We start from the raw sequence: 21946 nt of genomic DNA on the forward strand, positions 1-21946 counted from the left end.
GAAAGCAGTTGCACTTTCAAATCAGCAGTCAGGCCACAGCTTGAAATGTGCCTTGGAAGCCGTTCTTGCTGGGGGTCTGTGCCTGTAGATAAGCTTGAGGAGTAAGGAATTACTGCTGATGGCTGTAAATGCAATCGGGCATCTCCCCATCTTGCCCTGCTGTCCTGCACATGTAGCTGTGCAAGGGAGAAATGCAGTGACAAATTGTCCTGCAAAGTTGAATGCCCAAGGTTTATGTTTTACAACAAAAAAGATTTGGGAAAGAACCAATAGCCAAAATACATTTTAATTTATTAAATTAAATCCAGTCCATTTGGTAAAATACAAGCTTATTATATTACCAGTTTGTTTACAACTGGGTGGTTTTTTTAAGAAATACAGTGAATTAAGAGAGAATGAATAGACAATTTATCCTTTTTTCTTTTTTTTTTCCTTGTTAATAAAGTCTAGGATTGAAATGAACTTAAATTGTTTGAACAAAACTGTTAAAAACATTATAAAGAGATTAAACAAGCAGATTGAATTCTTAGAAACATCTAACATGCAAAACCTTTACTACAGTTTGAATGTTTTAAATTAATTTCCTGAAAATCGAATCTCCTGAAAATTATTTTGGCAAGCACTGGTATTACTGTAGGTTCCTCTGGGTCCAAGGATGAGTGTGAGAAGTGCCATCCCTTGTCCCAACCAAACACAGCTTACAGCAGATGTTACCTATTCTCGTGTTTGTGTTCAGTCCTGCTAGTATAGCAAACAGAGGTGGCACCATTAAATTCTCACATAACGCACTGAGAAGATGCTGTCTGCATGTATTCCAAATACATCCACATGCCAACAGTTAAAAAATTGTTCATATGGGAATTATCAGCAATGCATACGTCTTTGCAGAGTCCCCAAAGTTCATCAAATTTGCCTTAGACTTCAGCTCGTAGGAAGGTTAAGAAAAAAATCCTCCTGTGTTAAAGTCTATTTCGTTACAGGTGAATTAATATCTGATCCCTGTTCAAGTCTGAGGATAGTTTCCTTTTATTCTAGCCAACACATTTGTGTGTTGCAAACACATAAAGTAAAAGTTTTTCAATTTTTTTACCCAAAATAATGAGTAAAACCATGAAATAAGCAGTAGACTAATTATATTGCAGAAGTTGTGGAGAAAGAAACTGTAAACCCACTAGAGTCTTGATGAACAAAGGCTAAAAAATGATTTCTTAAAACATGTGTACCTCAGCAAAAGTTAAATGCACACCAATCTAAAAAAATCAGCTTCAGAACAATGACACTTAAAATGGCCTATCTTAAAAATGAAGGATGTCTTACATTCTACATTACAGTTTTCTTTAAGAAGAGTTTCTAAGTAACATTCGCTTCTGGTTGTTCCTAGCAATAGCATTACCAATATACAGGCAATAATTTAGGAATTTCAAGGCAATATTTTCCACCTTGCATATGCAAAGAGTTAACATTTATTAAAAGTATAAGCATGTCCTTTTCATTAAGGGATCACAAATTGCTTTAGGTAAAATCCATATACAATATTTACACTCACCCTAACAGCTATACAAATTACGTAAATATCTTAGATCCTCTGGAGCCTGGTAGGTGCCTAGCTGATTCTGTCCATGCAATCCTCTCCAAACCAGGCTGGTGTGTTGCTGTCAGGGCTGTCTCCCAAAGTTCAGTCACCTCTTGCTCCTGCGTCAGCCCACCAATTTTGGAAATATCCAGCTTTCCAGCCTTAAAGCCCCAAGACACTGCATGTGCCAGATTTATATTAGAGTTCAGTGATGCTGCCTTCCTCTAGCTTCTAAAACAACCCTGGAAGTTCAGACCAGCCCCTTTGATGCTATGATTTCTGGTGATGCCATTTGAGGTCCTATTTCCAAAACCCCTCATAAGCTCAGAAGTCAGCCAGACACTCCCTGTCTTTTACTGGCCTGCTTAGAGGGTGCTGCTAAATAAAACTCTTTTTGGTTTTAATTATCCATCCCGCTTGTGATTGTTTTCCCTCCCACCCTGTGTAGTTAAGCATAGGGATGTTGCCTGCAATACTGCCTTTGCTGCCTAAAGTCAATCTCCTAATGTGACGCCAGCTGGCATAGTAATGAACCTGCTCCTGTGAAAAACTAGGTCACTCCTTGCAGCGTGTTTTGCCAGTTCTGAATCAAGCGCTTTGCGGTTTGTTGTGTTAACAGAAAGTGTGTGTGCATATCATTAATCACTGGAGCTGCTTTTGATAATACCGGTTCTTTGATCTTAACACTCCTCATGAAAATTGCATAGTGATATGTCTTAACAGAAATGCTGCGTTTAAGCTGCCTGGGTGTGAGGAGGGTCCAGGTTCACACGTTGAGGATCCGTGATGGCGCCTGGAAAACAGCAGAAGGGTTGGGGGAGAACCTGGTCTTCACCTCTGGGATCTAGTGGGGCGAGGGGGGAGAGAAACGTTAGTGCGACACAGGGTGCAAATGTCTGGAGGGTTTGAGGGATCTGGAGCACTGTGATGATCTATCTGCTCTCCCCTGTAACGTGCCCCTACCTGACAAGCGTTAGCTCTTGGCTGGGCATCGATGAGGCTGGCCTCGGCGTACAGGGTGATTCAAGGGCGGGTGTGATGCCGTGCCACCGAAGAGGGTCTTTGCTGTAACCCAGCCCTTGGACCTTGAGGTGTGTGGTGTGATGGGGCTTAACCATGGCTGGGCAGGCCTTGGCAGGAGCCAGCCTCCACAAGATAAAGAGCTGCCCTCTTCACAAAGCCCTGCTGGCACATACTCTACAAACATCACAAATTCACCGCTGGACTGGTGCTGGGTTTGAGTGAGAGGAATTACAGTGGTGTCTGCCTGGTCCTTAACCTTTTGAAGATTGCCATCTAGGCTCTGTCAGAACGCTCCACTACAATGCTTTATGGGGCCACAAGCTGTGTGTGCTGTGAACAGAGGCACAGACCTGGAGTACCTGAAGGAGAAAAATTGGTTACTGGCCATGCTAGGCTGTGAAACTGCAAGGACTTTGATAAGGATGTAAACTCAGGCCTGGAGGAAAGGTAGAGATAACAGAGGTTGCTCTCTCTGTTGTCTGTCGAGTCAGAATTTCACACAATATGTAGCTGTTGTGGTTGTACTGAAGCATGAAGGATGCCTGGATGCTTGTGTCTTCCCTAATGGAAGGGATTTGAAACAGGGCTCACCTTAGTTGTGCATCCAGCCCAGGACTCTGGGTGAATCCAGCCATACACCATGAAAGGGTGGAAAGCTTTGCCGGGTGCCAAGTATTCTGATGGCACCATCCCAAGTAGAGAAAGAAGAGCAAGACCACAGGCAAAGAGAATATAGGGAAAGCTATCGATCTGCTTGTTGTTGTTGCATTGTTCTGATTTTTCCGTTCCTCTGGGGATGAATCTGACATGCTGAGGAACAAGAGGAGCATCACGAACAGCCTGTGCACAGCTCAGTAGCTGGGGAGAACCAGCAGTCTGAGTCCTACATGGCAGGCTGTCAGGACACAAAGTAAACCTGACTCTCACATGTCCAGCAAAGCCATGGGCTTCAGGCAAGAGGGAAAGTCCAAATAGCCAAGTGTAAACCAGGGAGAGTCTGACTTGTCTTTGAACTGGTGGCTCCTCAGCACCATCTTCATTCCAGACTACACCTTTCCCCTGTTGTCTGCGAGGGAGGCCGCGGTGGTACCCTAGGGCTCCAGGAAATGGGACCTTTGCTTACATGGTCCAGAGTGCAGTGTCCTTGGCGGCATGTGTTTGTGTCTGTGATTACAGTATTCTCTTTCTCTTCCTCGAGAACTGGGATAGGGACTCTGAGGGGTTCATCTAGGACCCTCTGTTTTGCATCCTGTCTGCCAAATAGGAAGGCACTGTATTTTGCGCCTCCAGGGTCAAAATACAAGATTAAATACGAGGGTCAGAATACAAGATTTAAGGGTTAAATACCTCTATCCTTATTGCTGCACCTCAGTAAGCAGCCCAGACTATTCAAAGGAAGGAGGAAGTCTTGGTGAGTTTTGCAAATTCTGTTTTGCCTGAGGTCACTGTCCCACTTTCAGTGGAGCTGGATATACTTATTGTGTGCCTTGTTGCAGCAGTGTGCAAGCAATTCTCTGTGGAGGAGGCACTTGACTGTCTGCTGATTAAACACTTCTTCCTCATCTCCTCCAAGGCAAAGATTTACTTTTTACATGTGGCCCTGGAGTAGCTGCTATTACCCAGCCTCGTCTGCTTTCAAGTCACTTGGTGCAGCCTGTGAACGGCTTTTGCAGTTGGTTGTGAAGTGTCATTCTCTTTGGTGGTCTAATGCAAAAAGCAGCTAAACCAGAGCTTCATAGGTGTACGCTTTCTTTCCATGCGGGGACGGGGAGTGTGTAGGGCCCTGCTAGGGAAAACGCTGAGTACAGAGAGAACATTTCCTTGTGGGATTTTCAGTAATGCCTTAGATATATTTCACCAATAAGAAAATGATCTTATGCTGGTATAGAGAGTTGTAGAAACTCGCAGGAAAATCCCAAGGAAGTCTCAGAGGCCCAAGAGCTGTGTGGCTCAGCTGCTTGCCACAGCTATGTCCTCCTTGGTGTTGGTAGCAGGGGCAGCTTCTGCCCTTACCAGCATGGGGGAGTTTTGTCCTGTCTAGGTGGGTGCTGTTCCTTAGGCAGTGATCTGCAAATGCTCCCATGCAAACACCTGTGTCCATGGTTGATGTTAGCACCAGAGGTTGAATCTTGCACTACAGCCCTAACGCTAGTGCACGCTGACAGCTCCGAGTATGTGCAGAGGGTGTTAAATGCACCTTACGCAGAGAGAGAGAATGACACACACCTTGTACATAAGGTATCCAAATGAGGGAATCACAAATCTTGAACTTCCTGACTGTCATGCTGTTTAAAATTTCAGTCTCGGGTTGAATTATGGTAAGTTATGGTATGGCATTCTCTAGCATGTCTCTCTGAAAGCAAGGGGTGGGCACATTACCTAATGGGCAGTGATGAAAGAGTGGTCAGTGAGGACATGGCTTTATTCTACATGCACCACACTGATAAAAAATGAAGAGTTCCTGATGCATACTTTGGGCTTTACGCACGTTGACTTTGGGATTTTAAAAAATGTTAATTACCTTAAAATCTGCCTTGTAGCTTGTCTCTTGAACAAAATGGTCTTCTGGGATAATGAAGCCTTGCTTTGTCTTTATAGGCTTGGATGGTTTTGCTCCAGTCCATGGGCGATACTCTTGCCTGAAATGAGATTGTCAAGACAGAAGAACCCATAAAACACAACATACTCACACGGTACTTGTGCTCAGAGTGGCTGCAAAGCCAGAAAGCAAGGCTGGTTACAGTCAGCTCATAGGATTGAACTTGTCTAAGACATACTGAGAATAAAAGAACTGAGCCTAGAGGCCTGCCTTTCTCAGAAAGCCCAGGCTGAAAGATGCAACAGGGCATAGACTGAGCTAACTGGACGCCCTGACTTAACTAAAAGTTTGTTTCCGGTCAAAACATGCTCTCTTCTGGAGGTGCTTGGTGCTTTCCTCCTGGATAAGAAGAAGTTACCCTGAAAAGTCAGGGTGACTTTTTCTTGTTAGCTCATTGACCATTTACAGTGTAAAACATCTTGGTCTGGGGCTGCAAGTGCTTAGCCTTCATGCAGGTGGATGCAGCCTGCTGATGTTCCCTTATTTGGCTTTAGCTCTCTCGACAGCAGGCACGTTTGCCAGTGTGTGCTGTTGCTGCGCCTCTGTGGCAACTCAGTCTGAAATGCACGAAGGGAGATGCCATCTCAGCTGGCAGATGCTTCTGCTGATGATTTTCCTTGAGATGGGGGCAAGTGCTGTGACTTTGCATGACGATGTCTGAGAAGGCACTTGGCTGACTTACTCTTGGAGCAGTGACATCTGAGAAATGGGTGCAGAGGCTGCACTGAGAAAGGGGCAGCATGTGTTTTGAGAGCACTGAAGAACAGCACGGCAGGGTCTAGCTTAGCTCAGCTGCCAGCTCCCTTCTGCAGCCTTCCCTCTGCTTCTCTGTACCTCTTGTCACAAACAGGCTTCACTAATGCCCTCTCCATTAGGACTTTCTGGATGCTGCAGTAGCAGCCAGCTGAGCTGGCTTGTTTGCTCTCAGGAGAAGACAGAAGTCTGCTCTGTTTGTGTATGTATCTCTGGCAACCAACTCAGGCAGTTTCTGTAGAAAAAGGGGAGGCGGCTAACAAAGATGTGACAATTTTATGTTCATACCCAGCATACTTAAATAATAACTGCATTTTACTAGCTGCTTATACACAGGACCAAGGGGTAAGACTAAGTCCTGAGCCATGGCCAGGCTAGGGAAATAAGCTGTGTTTTAATGTGCCGAGCTTAGCTTTGATCACAGCCTTTCTGATTTTCATTTTTCCCCAAGCATCCTATTTGCTATTTTGATAGTAGCTGCAAATTCCTCTTTTAAAAATCTTATTTAAAGTGTGTAAGTGTGGAGTATTATTTTAGAATGTGTAGTTTGGTCTTGATCCTTTTAGTATATTACCAAAATATCCACTGCCTGGTTTATGCTTGATTTCTAAACATAGACTCAGCCTTAAAATGCTGCCTCTTTTCTTGGTTGATTTGTAGATACAGGGTACAGCTCTGGACTGTATCTAAGCCAGTGAGAAACCAGCATGCTACCAAAATTAATTCCAAAAAATTAAGTAACTGTTTCTTGACTGAGTTAGCTGCTGGCACTGGCCTCCTGTCAGGACAGATGAGTACAGGTGCAGGCACAAGGAAATGGACAGGAGCCCGCAGCCAGGGCTGACAGCAGTTTGTCAGCTTGAGTGTGGAGTGAGTTCTTAAATCCACTCATTTAGTAACGGATATTGCTCTATGGAAGAGCTTCCTGCTGTTGGAAAGCAAAACCGGGCCCCTGTCAGGGCTGTCTATGTGGACTGCAAATCTTGTCTATAATTGGTTTGCTTTCGCTGTTCTGAACCGCCACCTTCTGCCTTCTCTGCGTCTCGCTGTTCAAGCTTGCTCAGGCAGCAGTTAGGTGCCTGCGCAGCTCTCCAGGTGCTGGTGGTGTGGATCCTGCTGCTTTAGCACCTCAGGATTAGGAAGCACCTTTGCAGAAAGGTGATTTTGGCCAAGCAATGCCCCAAGAAGGCAACCTTTCAGCATGGAATCCCAGATGCGTGTGAATGCTGAGTTAAATCTGAGGTCTGCTCTGCTGCGCAGCCAGAGGACACAGAGCTACTGGGCAAAATACCAGCAAAGTGGTACAAAGCCATCAGTTACGTCCCAGCGGTTTCCAAGAACTGGAACCTGCCGCCCCACATAAAGCCGGATTGCCTCAAGGATGCTGGTGGCATTGATTCCTAACCATTCATCCTCGTGCCGGCTGGTCTCCGCACTGCAATGGAGTGTGTCCCCAGCTTTCAATGAATGACTGTGCTGCCTGTCTCTGCAGCCAGCTCTGTCTCACTGCTTTGTAGCAGATCATTTGCTGATTTGGCAGGCCCCCAAACACAGCCCTTTTGGATCACAGGACCCTCATTTTGGCTGGAAGCCAAACCGTTCTCCTCTCAGCCTGGATAGTCAAAACTATTTTTGAGGCACCTACATGCAATGAGGAAATGCTCTGCCTTCACCCACGGAAACAGAAATGTGAGAGCAGGTCCTGTCATGCCTCAGAACCACAGCACCTTTTCTTACTTGGAATCAGGCTTTCCCCCTGGGGGAATCCAGGACTCTGAGCCACAGGGAAGGGCTGGGCCAAACATGAGATGACTTATGTCTGCTGGGAGCTGGGGTACTTGAAAAAAATCAAGGAACCAGAATTATAACCTTTGGTCCACAAAGTACAGCTAACTAAATTTGCTCTGCCTTTCAGCTTGCAGGATGCATGCACCCATCTCTAGCTGTATAGCCAAGAGTTAGAAGGAACATGGGCCCAAATACCAATTTGGTGACTTGACTAGAAATCAGTCTTGGAGTCATGAGTGGAGGCAAAATGCATGAGCTACTCAGAGCCTGGGGAAGAGGAACAACCTGTTTTCAATGTTACATAGTTTAAGATACCAAGCGTCAAGATTAAGTGACTGTCTTCCTTCTGCTTGTACTCCCTGATGCAAATTTGCTCCCTATGCTTGACGAAGCCAATGTGTCAGGTCCAGCTCAGCCAGTGCATTGCCTCTCTCTCCCTTCCCCATGTCCGTCACTGTGGGTAGTATCTCGTTGAAGATAACACAAGTAGCAGTTATTAGCAAGAGAACAGCACGGTGGGAGAGGAAATTACAGAAATGGCATGGAGAAGGGGAGAGCATTGTGTGGTGCAACATCCATCCCCAGCTGCTGCTGGGCACGAACATGAGAGACATTGACTGTTGCTGCTGGAGGTGGTCATCTTCATCCCTCCTGCTGTACCCTCCCTCCCCTTGTCCCTAGACAGCAGCAGTTGTCAGGTTACTTTGGGGCTGCAAGGACCTGCAGTGGAGGGGAAATAGCCTCCAGGCCCATAAGGCAATGTCCAGGGTCTCTTTAGGTTCTGTTTTGTTCTCCATTGTTACAACCTAGAGGTGAGATTTTTTGATCTCCATGAATAGGAATGACCCAGTGGTACTTGTAAGTACTAAAGCACGGTGGCTGTGAAAGAAAAAGGCCTCCTGAGTCGTATGCAGGCTTTAAAATAGTAGAGATCAGAAGGGAAAGGCTGCTTTTTGTGTACTGTTTTTTCTTTACCTCCAACTTGCTCTAGCAAGGAATAAGCAGCAGCTTTTTGCAGGTGGTTGCCCCGTTACTCTGTGGAACTGCTTTGATCACATAAATCACTGCTTCATCGATTGTTTCTTTGCTCTTTCTCATAATTGTTTAATAGAGCCTGGGGAAAGGCATTTCTTTTGCAATCTGTTGGGGTGTGTCTTGAGGGGAAGGTTTGGATCAATGCAGTGGGGAGAGTGGGAGGCTAGTGGCCTGCTGGGACAGTTTAACCCCCCAGTGGTGATGGCAAATGGAGCAAGTGGGAGTATAGCTAATGTATATGCTAGAAACAAAAAAAAGTATTGGACTACTAATTATCAGGGGGTTACTATGAAGCCCACCTTTGAAGACAGCTGCTTCAGTGAGCTGGTGGTTGTGTGCCATGTCCCTCCCTGGGTGAGCAGGACTGCCTGTACAAGGGCTGTCAAAGAGCCTAGACAGGGGACCAGGCAGGTGGATGCTCCCACCGGCTCTCACCACGATTCACCGTGTGGCCTCACAGACTTCAGGGCACGATTTGGGAATGATGGATTCAGGGCTGGTCCTTCTGTTCCTTCCAAACACGGTATGCTGCTGCTGCAGCTCAAGCTGCTGGGTGCTGCGAGCCATGCGGCTGCCGGCCCATGTGCTGCCTCCAGCTCTTCCCCTGTTTTGTGTGCTCCACAAATGTTTTCTGGCCTTGCAGAGAAAGCTGCCTGTGAAATCTTTTTTATTTCACTGACCTAGTGAAAATCTAACCTAGAAAGCTTTTTAATTTCACTGAGATGGAAGGCATTTCTTTTTGGCGTGGGGAGGTGGAGAGTGGAAACACCGACTGTGCTGTTTGCAATGCTGGAGCTGCCGTTTCCAGCCAGATTTACATTCAGCATTTATACTATTCCTTTGCCTCCTAGTACACCACCAATGCTATCACAGTTGTCATTTTAGTACCTCATCTTTATGTCATGGTTTGCTTCACATGATTAATTATTAGTGGCATTCTGAGTGACTGCATTACAATCCCATTTCTCATTTAAGAAATGGAGAAAAAGGCTCATTAGCTGAACGTAACTCTGAGCTACACTGCCTGAGCTATTCTGCATTTATTCTTCCACTGCCTTCTTCCTTATCATACTCAGAGCACCAGTGAGAATTAAACAGCATAATGAACATTCGTCCCATTTTCCCTTCAGAAGGAAAGTTGTATGCACAGCTTGGGGGTCTCTGTTATTTTCTTTTCAAGGTACACACTACTCTAGATGTCTGTTGGAGAAGCCAGACTGGTGTGCAAGGGGTTTGGGCAGAAGTTGTGGGGTGTGAAATGTCTTCCTTTTTGCAACACAGCTCCTTGTAGGCTCCTGGCACAGTCATGCAGCCACCCCTTCAGGTGGGAGTTTTGTTTTGCCCAGGTAGAGCTGGGCAGCCAGCAGTGCTCTCCCAGAGGATAGGCTGAGTCTGCCTATGGCAAAGACTGGCACAGATCAGGGTGCTGTGACATCTCCTGGTCAATGGAGAATTGCAAATGTTATGAGTCATGGATGCAGTGGCGAGCTCTGCATGATGGACAAAGCCAGGAGCCTTCCTGGATAACGGAGCCATTAAACTGCTTTTCCTCTGAGCTATGTCAGACACTGGTGAGGTGCTGGAGGCCCTTCCAAGCCTTGGACGCAGGAGCAGATTGTGCCCATTCTCCTATCCAGCCAAAGAGCACAGCACAAGGACAGAAATGGGGGAAAGGAAAGGCTGATGGAAGGAGAAACTAGAGGGGTGGAGGAAAGACAAAGCAGAGGGGTAGAGAGACCAGCACACAGGAATTACAGAGGAGGAAAGCAGAAGACACTTGGCTGCTTCCTGTCTTGGGTCTCACTTATAGTAAGGTCAGGCAGTACTTGGAGCTGCTCATAACTCACAGGAAAGAAGCAACAGCAAAAGACTGGACTGAAAGGCCAGGAAAAAAACCACAAGCCTCAAACTGTTGTCTTAGGGTGGGTTTTGAGGGCTTGCTCTGCTCACAGACAGATCCCCAAGGAAGGAGCACTTACAGTGGTGTGGTAGGACAGGCAGCTGCTTCCCTCTTATCGGAGCTGTGTGAATAGGGGGTTGTGGGTAGATCTTCGGGTCTTGACTTCTGTCTTTATTCCACTTCCCATTCTTTCCCCTTTTCCTTTAATGTAAGTTTGGGTGTACTTTGAGTGGAGGAAAATACTCCTACCTTTATGGAACAGCTTTGAATCTTCCCCATTTCAGTTCTGCAGCGTACTTTGCAGAACAGACATCCTCTCTTGAGCCACTATTTCCAGCTGCCCTTGCTCTTGCCTCACACAGCTCTGTCCCCCTCCAAGCCCTCCCTTCCCCAAGCCAGGCTATGCAGTGCATAGTGAGTCTCTCTGGAGCCATCCCAATGCCTGCACCAAGCAAGCTTGCTTCTTAAATAACGTAAAAATCAGGGGCTTCAGTATTAATTTCCCCAAGCAGCAAGACACTTAAGAATGTAAAGATAACTGTAAGCCTTGATTATAAAAGCTTTACTCCTATTATTAAGGATAAGCATGCATTTAAATATCTTACTGGATCAAGGATGGAGCTCCTCATACACAGTACTATTAACCCTGCCAGCTCAGGTGTGTGCCATGATCCCATACATTGCTGAACATGAGTGCAGGTATTTTCTGTTTTCTGCTGCACAGCTGAAATAAGATGCTTTTTAATGTGAAGCTGTCACCACAGTTCACCTTGCCTTTCTGCACAAGCACTATCTGAAGGTGGGGGAATAGTATAGACAGCCAAGTAACATGCTCTGTGACTGCATCCATAGTTATGGGGAAAAGTGTGATTCCCCTTCATTCTGCAGTATCTTCCCTGGTGGGGAGGATGTCTGCTCCATGGTCACGGTGCAACAAGTGGCGCATGCTGAATACTCACGCAAGGAGGTGGCAGTTCAGTTTGCTGAGGGATCTTCCACCCTGCTACTCCCAAAATCATTAGCAATGGCACATCAGGCCCTTTCCCCTTAATGACCCCAGCTCTTTATGTGTTTTCATCAAAACAAAATTGCTTGCTCTGGGTGAGCAGCAAACCCTGCTGATCTCAAGACCCCCGGTTTGGTCTGCTTTACTGCTGTGCCTCCCACCTGCGAACAAGTCAAGTGCTCTTGATGTTCATACCTGCTTAAAACACCTATAGTGCAGAAACACCAACTGCAGAGATTAGGCTTTGCTCGGGGCTGGCGTGTGTGTATGCAGAAATTTGCAGTCATCCTCCCCGTTCCCTGAGTGCTAATTCAAGCAAAGCCAATAGGTGGGGGAAGAAAAGGCAAAACAATCCCTCACAGCTCTGATGCAACGTGCTTTCCAAAAGCTGGCATGTTACCGAAGGGGAAACTGAGGTCTGAAGCGACTTAAAGAAGTACAGCTGAGCCTTGAACAGGGTTCTCCTCTGAGCAATACCAGCCCCACCAGAGAGGTTGTGCCTTCATCCCCATTGCCTTCTCACAAAATAAGATGACATCCAGAGAACAGAGTCAGCTGGAGATACCTGCTGACACCACCAGCTTCTCTCATCCACAGTAGAAGGGGGCAAAGTAAAGCACTTACCTACTTCTAAAATGTCTGCTAAATGCAATCAAGACCTAGTACTACAACTAACTGTGTGCAAAGCCAAAAGCACACAGCACCTGCAACTTACTGCTGAAAGGAGAAGTCACTTCCATAACCCCAACAGACAAACCCTTGGGAAGGTGCAAAGGGGGCTGCTCAGCGCTTCCTTCCACCTCCTCCAGCATCAGTAAGGTGTAAGCTACTGCAACACTCTGCAGCAGTCCCTGGGATCTTTTCACAGTTGGAGTACATCCCATTTTAGCCTTTCAAGTGCAGCTTTTATTGATCTGCCTCAGCCTGTGTGCCTGAGCTCCCCCCATGTAGCCCAGCTGGGGTTTGACTTCGTTCAGACCCTGCAGAACTCCAGCCAAAATCTCAGGGACTGGAGACAGGAGCCACCCCAAAGACCTGGGGACATGGGACAATAGTTTGGAGGGCAGGCAGCTGAGCTGTCCTTCTACCCTTTATACAGAGCTAATTCTTTCAAAATTAAAGATATCTTTGCTTCTTCAGAGGCACAGGTGTTCTTCCAACACCCTCCACCTTTATCTTTCTTTGGCTGTAGAAAGGCTCCCCCCGAAAGTCACTAGGAATGGGACTGGTCTTTTTGTCTTGGTCACTGATCCTAGGGGTGGGTTTATTTTGTTCTGGTAAATGCCAGGTCAGGCTGACTGGCTGCACTATGTACAGCCAATTTTGTATGCAGCTGAATTTTCTTCTGTGCTTAAAAAAGAGTGCAGAGAGAAAGATGTAGCAGGAACTTGCAGAATGAAGCCTCACGGGAGCAGTGCACTGATGCACAAAAGCATATAAAACAGTGCTGAACTTTACAGGGGACTCACTGCTACACTTGGGTGTTCCACAGGAAAAAACGTTCAACAGGCTGTTGTAGAACCACGCAGCCAGAATCCCTGAATTAAAAAGAAAGAAACAAACCACAAAACCTAAAAAAAACCCCAATGCCTTACAGAATTAAGCAAGAAAACCACCACGGCCATTAAAAGCTTGGAGTGGACCACATATCAATGCCACCTTTTCTGCAGTGTCTTGTTCAAGCTGGTCTTTTCTTCCCTTCAGATCTTTTCTCTGTAACATTAAGCAAGCCCAGCCAGCTGCTGAGACCTGACAAAGTCACAAAACGCAGCTGGAGGCTGCTGACTGGCAGCATCCACACTGTAGGTGCTGATTGTACTGGCCAGAGCCTTGTCATGCATGCCTGACCTGGCTAGGTGCAGAGCCTGCTGAAGCACCTGTAGTACATAGGACTCAAATGACACATTTCTTCTCAGAACAGATGCAGCTCCCCACACATAGAGCCCAGTCCTCAGGGCCATTCAACCTGCTCACAGGGCTGAGCCATAGGGAAGGGCTGATACTCCTGCAACAGCAGAAAAGAGGGAATGTCCCCAAGGTTCTCCCTAGAAAGAAAATGAGAGGGTCTGACCAAAAATGCGTGTCTTCCATGCCTTTGCTCCTCTCTAACCTACCTGCAGTAGTCCTTGCTTGTGCGAGACACCCTCTCCCTTTGTCTGAGCCCCCTAAAGGCATTATGTAGTTCATGCCCAACCTCCTCCTCAGGGCCTAGCACCCTCCAGCTGCCTCCAGTAACAGAAATCCCCCTTGCTCTGCCTCTACCGCAGCTGATCTGCCTTTCCTGCTTCCCCAGTGCTGCCTCCTCACCTGTGGGTGGGTGCAGCCTACAAGAAGCGGGGCAGATGCCTGCTGCCAGAGCATAGTGGAGCTGTGTGTGGCTACCAAGGGACGGTTTAATGCACAAGTAGGGTCCTTCTGTCCTTTGTTAGGAAGGTGATCAACATCAACCCTTAATGGTGCTGCTTGGCTACTGCCTGAAGATGAGATAAATATGTGCAGACTGCAATGCTGCCTTTGGGAAAAAAATAAGGTAAGAGGAAATGAGGACTGAACTGCAGTGGGGTTAGTGGAAATCTCCTCGTGGTTGTGGGTGCTCAGCTCGCAAAGGGTGGGCGTGCTGTGGATTGCCCCTTCTCTGCCTCAGACCGGTGGAGCGCTCCTGGGGCTTCAGCATGACTGAAGCTACCAAATGCAAGCCCAGTGCCCCACGTGTAACTGAAAATGAGTGTAAGTAACTCTGCCAAGTACCAACTGCTCTGTTCCTGTTTAGTCTTTCTTTAAAAAAAAAAGCCAACAAATCCAAATAGACTTTTGCAGCCTGCGAAGCTATTGTGGACTTTCCTCCTGCTGCTTTTTGTGACTCCTGTGACTTTTCTAGGGTGCATTCAGTGGTACGGGGATTTCTTAAGTTTGCAATATTGTACTGGGCGATAATTCAAAGAAACTGTGGGAACTACAGGGGTAAGATAAAGGTGGTTTGACTTGTATATAGCCCTGCCTGCATTAGTTGTACTGTATAGCCTTCGAAGAGCTTAAAGGCACTATGTGAGAACTTTGTCCTGTTGTGCCTGCCCTGGCTTGTGCCTCTGTCCTTGTCCTGCACTGCTCCTCCTGTCAGCCCTGAGGAGTTCCCTGACTACCTTGAAGTCTTACTTTTTCTAAAACTTGTTTTGATTTGCATGATTGGTATCTCACCACTGCCAGTGCTTTGTCCTGTGATCTGCAAATTTTTTGCTCTTTCATGACAATAGTTGAGAGCAGTGTGTAAGAACAGACAAGTCGGAGAGAAGGTAGGTGTGGGAAATGACTCTTTGCTGAGAGTTGGAACAGCTGTAAGGAAGCTGCAGCTCTAATGCAGGCTAATGCGCCCTTCCTCTGGGGTCAGGCTGAAGAAGTGGAGGAGGCTTCAACAACAACGCGGAGATGGATGCATTTCTGAAAGATGAACCTTGCTAGCCTTGTTCTAGGCAGGTTTCTCTGTTGAAGTAATTCCTGTGCTCCTTGGAAATTTAAAAGTGCTTTTCTTTCACTTTGTGATTGTCCTGTGAGATGTGGCAAAGGATAAAATGACACATAAATTCAAATACTGCAGTTATCCCTTACGGAGTCCATATGTTAACTGCCCTAGTACCAGGGCAGCTGCCTGTGTGAGGAAGAGCGGGATACGCAATACACTTTCTCATGCAGGACTGTAATCCTTCCCAGGGCCCCCACTGTGATAAATAATCTAATGAACTGCAATTATGAAGAGAAATGTCTCCTAGGTACATAATAAGTGTCTAAATACTTGGAATTCTATTGGAATAAAAAGAATTACTCTATTAATATACCTCATAGGTGTATTAAAACCTGCCAAACATCATTATTGGGGAACATGTGGTAACAATGCGAAACTGGTACAATATTCAACAGCAGCCTTGTAAGAGCTGAAATCCCCTCTCCTCCCATGGTGGATGTCAATGAGAAGAGGGGCTGAATTTAGGTGCATCCCCACACCTGATTGCTCGTTCCAGAAAATAAGTGTCTGTGATCGGTCATACTTATCACGGGGTGAGGAAGGCATCAGTAATGTAAGAGTCACTTAATTGTTTTTATAAGCTCTTTGGGAAAGGTGGTTTGTGACAATTCTTCCCGTTGCCCATATGGGCATATTTTTGAGGGTATATCCCCTACGTCTTTGCGTCTGACTAATCTTTGAGGCGGTGATTCGGCTCAACTTGAACGTGGCGTTCCAGGAGCCTTAAAGGGAAAAAGATGATGGCACCGACCGATTTGGGGAGCGCAGCTCAGTGCGACGGTTGACTAAGGACAGGTCCTGGGCAGCTCCAGCGGTCCCAAGTCCCGTGTCTCCCAGCCGCGGGTAAGCTAAAGCGCTGCTGCGCTAGGGATGGCACCGTGGGTCCCACCCGGCTTACTGCCTTCGCTCCCTCTTAACCAGGGCAGGAGCTGGGAGAGGCAGGGCGGCTCAGCCGGCGGCCGCGGTGCGTGCCCAGGCAGGCTCTGCTGCAAAGGCGCGCAGCCGGGGCTCGCCGGGCCAGCGCAGCCGGGGTCGGGCACCCGCCCGGGGAGCAAGCGACGCCTTTGGGGGCCGCGCTTCCGAAAGCGAACGCGGCTTCGGCCGCAGGCTGAGCCCCCCGTCCCCCTCCTCCCCCCCTTGGTTGCAGCCCCCCGCCGCCGTCGTTCGCCGGCATCCCCGCCCCGCGCTGCGGAGGCGCATCCCTCGGCCGGCGCAGGGAGCTCCCCCCCCCCGCTCGGGGCGGGGAGCGGGGCGGTCGCCCGGGCCCGGTTACCTGTAGGAGGTGGTGTGGCCGCCGTCCGCCTGCGAGCGCGGCCGGAGCTGCTCGGGGCCGCCGCAGCCGTCCGCCGCCGGCCTCCCGCCGCTGCCGGGCAGGGCGCAGGCGGCGCGGCCCGGGGCGGGCTGGGAGGCGGCCCCGTCCCTCCCGCCGCCGCTGCTGGCGCTGACCCAGGGGAAGGCGTCCCTCCTCGGGAGGGGCCACGCTCTGAAGTCCCGCCGGTACTGGGTCTCCGCCGCGAAGGGCTCTCCGGCGGCCGCCCGGCCCTTCCTGCGGCCGCCCGGCTTCCCGGCGGCGGGGTCCCGCGGGCGGGGGGCCGGGGCGGGCGGGCGGGCGCTGCCCCGTGGGGGGGGCCCGCCGCGCTGGGGCGCCCCGTCCTCCTGCTCCTCGATGTCCGAGTAGTTGTGGATGGTGAGCGGCACGGAGAGGTCGGACTTGTCCAGCTGGCTCCAGAAGCGGGCCAGGCAGCACACCCGGCTGATGCAGGGCCAAGCCATGGCCGCGGCCGCGGCCGCAGCCCCCGCCTCGCCCGCAGCGGCGCCCGCGGCTCCGGCGCCCGCAGCCGGCCGCGCACCCGGCTTCAGCCCTCATCGGCGGCAGCCCCTCCTCCCGCCGCCCCCTTCCCCCGGTAATGACACCCCCTCTCCGGGATTACGGCCCGCACACGTGACCCGGGCTGCCGGCCGGGGCTCCGTGCAGCTGCCGGTGCCGGCGGGGGCTGGCGGCGACGCGGGGAGAAGCCCGGTCCCTGCGCCGGGCTGCGCTTCCCCAGGCCCCCGCCTGGGCTGCTCCCGAGTGATGCTGCGGTGCGGCGGCGGCCGGGCCGGGCCGTGGCGGGGCCGGGGTGCCCTCTGAGAGGTACCGGCTCTCCCCCTCTCCGTGCGCCTTCGAGGCGGGATGTCTATTTTCGTGCGTTAGGATCCTCGCTCTGTTCCCGGGAAGCGCCACAGCATGTCCGGTCACGGGCATCGGCCAAGCAAGGAATACGGCTCTGCTCTAGCTGGGTAGTATCGCTTAATTATAATTTCAAGTTAGCCGTCACCATTTATGATCAGAGAAAGCATCTGTATGCGGAACCTGAGGTTTATAGAGGAAGTGATCTGGATGACAAATAGCAGCTTTGCAACGTTAGTTTCCAATAGCTGTGTACAAAACCCCCACCTCTCTTACACCGCCCCCCCCTTCATTTACATTAAGAGTTTAACCACTTCACTTTTAAAATACTACCTATTGACCAAAATCCAAGCGTCCATAACATATCTTAGTATGTGGTCCACATCGTTTACTGTTTGCCAAAGACTGGAAGTTACGGCTTTTGTACATTCGGCTTCAAAACCAAACAGTCCTGGCACAAACCACTGAAGCTGACAGAATTACGTCGGGGCTAAGTCTGGCTTCTGAAATTTGACATCTTATGTAATAAGTGGCTACAGGCCATAATGCTCCTCCACAATTCCCCTTTCAGTGTGTTATTACAGAAGAAGCTGAATCTCCCAATGGGTCACCAAATTATGAAATATAAGGCTGGAAAAGTGAAGAATGCAGATAAACTGAGATGCCACCTATTAGAAAATCATCTACTTAAAGGCTGACTAGACGGGTACCTCATTTTAGAATGTAATAACCTAGTTACAGGTAGTTATCTGATAAGATCTAATAAGAGATCAATTTTGCAGTGGAGCTCCAAAAAGCTGAGATTTACTGCTTTATTTCAGCTGAGCAGTTTGTATCTGTAGCGTATTAGCACCTCAGAGCTCAGTCCAGATTTGCACCTGCTTCTGGTGGGGAGAAGGGCTAGAAATGTGGGTATGGACAGAGGCAGAACCTCTCCTTTAGTGTTTGGCCTCTCTTTGAAACACAGTTATCAAGGGGTAGCAAGAAATCACTTTGCAGATGATCCTGTTGTCCTAGCAGTTTTGATTTTTTGCAGGCATACCCACCCACCCACCCAGTGTGTTAGGGCAAGGAGACTCAGAAATTTCAGGTAACAATGGTTTGGTCTTGCACAGAAGTCTTGAGTCAATAACATACGGGATATTGGATGCTGCATTTCATTTGTTGCCTGGAAAACCTACAAACGTAATTTTACTTTTAGGAATATACAGGGAGACATTTCTCAATTTTCTGCTGCTCTTTTCTCTAGAACTACTCTGCTCTCCATAGTAATTTTTAAAAATAAATCATATTTAGGTGAAATGTACAACACTTTACCCTAGTAAAGAGAAATGGTTTTCACAGTCATCGAGAAAACAGAACATCCGCTTTATCATCTGTTATCACTGGCACAGTACAAATGATGCTCTGATCCTTGTTCCTAGGCCTGACTTAGCAAAATACATTGGAGAATAAATCAGATGTCTCTGCTCTCCCTGTGCCTGCCACTTCCTAGTACTGAGTTCAGCTCTGGCACTGCGTGTCTTGGAGCCCACCTACAGCATCAGGGAGTGCTTTGAGCAGCTGCTCATCATAGCTTGTAGGATGAAATTGGCACAAAAGCTCTCTCAGACAGGGAAACCAGAAGAAGCTGGATGAGATTAAAAAGTTGTCTGCATTTAGAAGAGATTTATCATGATTAAAAGGGGGGTGAGGGGGAGAGGGAAATACTGCAACAGTAAGACAAAGGCACGCCATCCAATCAGAAAGCAAAACAGCTGTTGCTGCCAGGAATGGGGGCTGAAAGCTCAAAAATGGACAGTTTGTTCTAATACTAAAATGAAATTTCAATAGAGCAGACCACTATGCTAAAGCAAAATATTCCTTAAACATGGCAAGGCCACTGCAGACCTTCTTAAAGCCGTTGAAAAGGGATGAAGGATTGTGTCTCTACATGATTAACCATAACATTATTCTTATTGCAATTTTCTTACACAAACACTAGCTGCTGTCTCTGCCAAGCATCCACATAATTACCACATTGTATTTTTATTCACAATAATAAGCTCTTTGAAAAGGGGGAAAAAAAAGTCTTTCCATGTGGTTAGTTCCAGGTGGTCAGTTCTTTTTGTTGTTGGTTTTTCTGGGTTTGGGGTTTTTTTTTTTGGCTTGGTGGTTTGTTTTTTTTTCCCGTACTTCTAATTTCTTTGCTGTTCAAAGGTGTGACTAAATACTGAGATACTGGTACATACTGATGCCAGGTTTTGCAAGAAGGGCATTTGCTTGCCAGAAAGGTATCTTATTTACTCCAGGGAGCTGTCATAACTCCAGGTCATTCCTTGTCTGACTGACTTGAGTATTGACTTTCCTATTGCAGTTTGAAAATTGTTTTGGACCAGAGAACATACTTTACCTTTGGCAGACAATGCTGCACAGGTGCAAAGTGACATGAAATCCACTGCTTGGCCACATGAATGCTTTTGTGCAACTTTACATGTTAAATACCTCTAGGGTTTCTACAACTGGGGGACTCAGGTACTGAACAGCCTTTAGAAGGGTGAATGCTGTTAGGCCTAAAGTTAAGGTGAAGCTTAGGCATGAGACCCTCAAACCACAGCCACTGACTGAAAAGATGGTGACTTCCAAACCTCTCTGGCAGTTTCAGGCTGGTTTTTCGGGAGCTTTGAGCCCCTGCAACTCTGAGAATCCAGCTGAAGTGCAGGCATTGCCTCTCTGAAGGGTTAGCCTGCAAATGTCTTTGTGCTCATCTGCACCCTTCCTGTAAGCTGAAAGGGTACTGCAATACCACACTGCCTTAGCAGGTCTAACAGACCACAAGTGGGACTCACAGTCTCTGCAAGCGATACAGGGACATGACTTCCAAACTTTGAGGTAGGCGCTGGCTACTACAGTGAAAGAACTTAATTGTAACCTTGGCTTATTATTCTAGACCTGTAAAATATAATGTCCTTCAGGGTTTATATGCTGCATTTCCTGCAATGTTACTCCCTGCGGCTTTCAGCCAGGATCTCTAAAAAAACCCCAAACCTCTCAGCAAATACAGAAGTGTTGAAGAGACTAGATAAGTTGTTGAGTGGACAAGAGGTAATACAACAAGAGAAGGGTGAAAAAATAAAAGGAAGCCAACAAAGACAAAAGACAAGTGTTAAATAGGTGTAAAACCAACATGCAAAACATTGTGAGCTATGGCTTTTGAGTTTCTTTGGCATTAAATACTCCCTTATGACAAGCTCATTCTTCTGAGCTCTTCTGATGCAGCTGGCTTCTCCCTGCCTCTCTGGGAGGTGGCTGCTGCTGGCAGCAGTGCCTCTTGCTGCATGTTCGGCTGCCCTCTGCTGCAGGCAGGGCTGCACTGTGGCTGAAGCCCTAAAAACTGGCATGCTTAGTCCCGAGTATCAGAGAAGGAAGTAGGAAAGGAGAAGTGACAAACAGGAAGCTTCTGGAGCAGAGTAAAGGAATATTAGATACTCCAGCTCTTTCATTTTTTAAGTGTTTAAGTCGACAGGCACTTAAAGGAACAAATCCTCAAGTGTCTCATTTTCCAAGGGAGAGAAAAATTAGACTTGAGCACTGGCCTGTAGCAGTAAGGGAGTTCACAGCAATTTTGTACTCCATCATTTACTACAACTGGTGCCATTTAGCATTATGAATTCTTTATCCCTACAGGAAATGTATTTTTTGCAAGGCACTGTTGTGAAGTAAAAAGGCACAAGTTGCTTCGTACAGATGCAATGTGTTCTTTGACAAGTCAGTCCATCTGGAATGGCTAATTCAGCCTGCAGGGAAGAGTTAAAGGTTTGAACCCACCAGCTCGTAGCTGGGCAGACTCCTCAGCCCTTTGCAAGGTGTTTGGTAGTCATCCTCGCAGGACAGGCACCAATCTTTGTTTTTATTTGTATAATAGGAACATTGGTCATGGTACTACCCTGAGGTTTACTTTAGTAGTTACTTCCAGTTACAGTGGTGCTGATCTTCGGCACCTCATCTATTTTTACTGAAGCTCCTTATTTTTCTAGAACTGGCACGCTCTGAACCAAATGTTACTGTTTTAAAATTCTCAGAAAAACCTTAAAGGAAACTAGCAATACAGCATAACTTTAAAAAAAAACAACCCAAAAACTAACGCAGTGAACGAATATTACAAAGCAGCATAACTCATGGTAAAATATCCAAACCCACAGTGTAAGTCATTCTTCTACTGCATGTAATTATGAAAAAGATATCATTGTAGTAAAATCTAACAAGATGTGACCGCATCTTGGAAGCAGATAGAAATGAAATACATAGGTTGAATAAGCCACAGCTGATGAATAAAACTGGACCATTAAGCAGTATGTAAGCTTTGGCAAACAATCCAGTATTGCTTCATGTATTTCAAGTTTAAGATCAAAAGAGACCATTGGCTTATCTTTTCAACAACGAAGACCACTGAACTTCACCAGATTAGCCTTATGTTGAGTCCAATCTGTGTAAAGCATGCCCTCTAGGTAAGCACCTAGTGTTGTTTGGTGGACGTTAGGGGGATGTGTGATCCATTAACTTGGTTTTAAAAATGTTTCTTTTCCTAAGTAGTAACCAGTTG

The 21946-nt window shown here is 47.5% G+C and overlaps 1 protein-coding gene across 3 annotated transcripts; it reads right to left on the reverse strand.

Moving 5' to 3' along the window:
• Nucleotides 1–270: 270 nt before the first annotated feature.
• On the reverse strand, nucleotides 271–17084 carry MAP6D1 (MAP6 domain containing 1). 3 transcript variants are annotated; one of them, XM_052804999.1, is made up of 3 exons: nucleotides 16468–17076; nucleotides 5118–5235; nucleotides 271–2366 (listed from the first exon to the last, which is right to left on the reverse strand). In XM_052804999.1, exons 1-3 carry the CDS (start codon nucleotides 16965–16967, stop codon nucleotides 2340–2342), a joined length of 645 nt encoding a protein of 214 aa, XP_052660959.1. In that variant the 5' UTR covers nucleotides 16968–17076; the 3' UTR covers nucleotides 271–2339. The 3 variants fall into 3 exon arrangements, with proteins under 3 accessions (XP_052660959.1, XP_052660958.1, XP_052660960.1); XM_052804998.1 differs by having other exon boundaries at nucleotides 271–2417; XM_052805000.1 differs by lacking the exons at nucleotides 271–2366; nucleotides 5118–5235 and adding an exon at nucleotides 13610–13722 and having other exon boundaries at nucleotides 16468–17084.
• Nucleotides 17085–21946: the final 4862 nt, after the last annotated feature.

This window comes from Harpia harpyja, chromosome 12, assembly GCF_026419915.1.
Source record: "Harpia harpyja isolate bHarHar1 chromosome 12, bHarHar1 primary haplotype, whole genome shotgun sequence".
In the NCBI taxonomy this organism is placed as follows: domain Eukaryota; kingdom Metazoa; phylum Chordata; class Aves; order Accipitriformes; family Accipitridae; genus Harpia; species Harpia harpyja.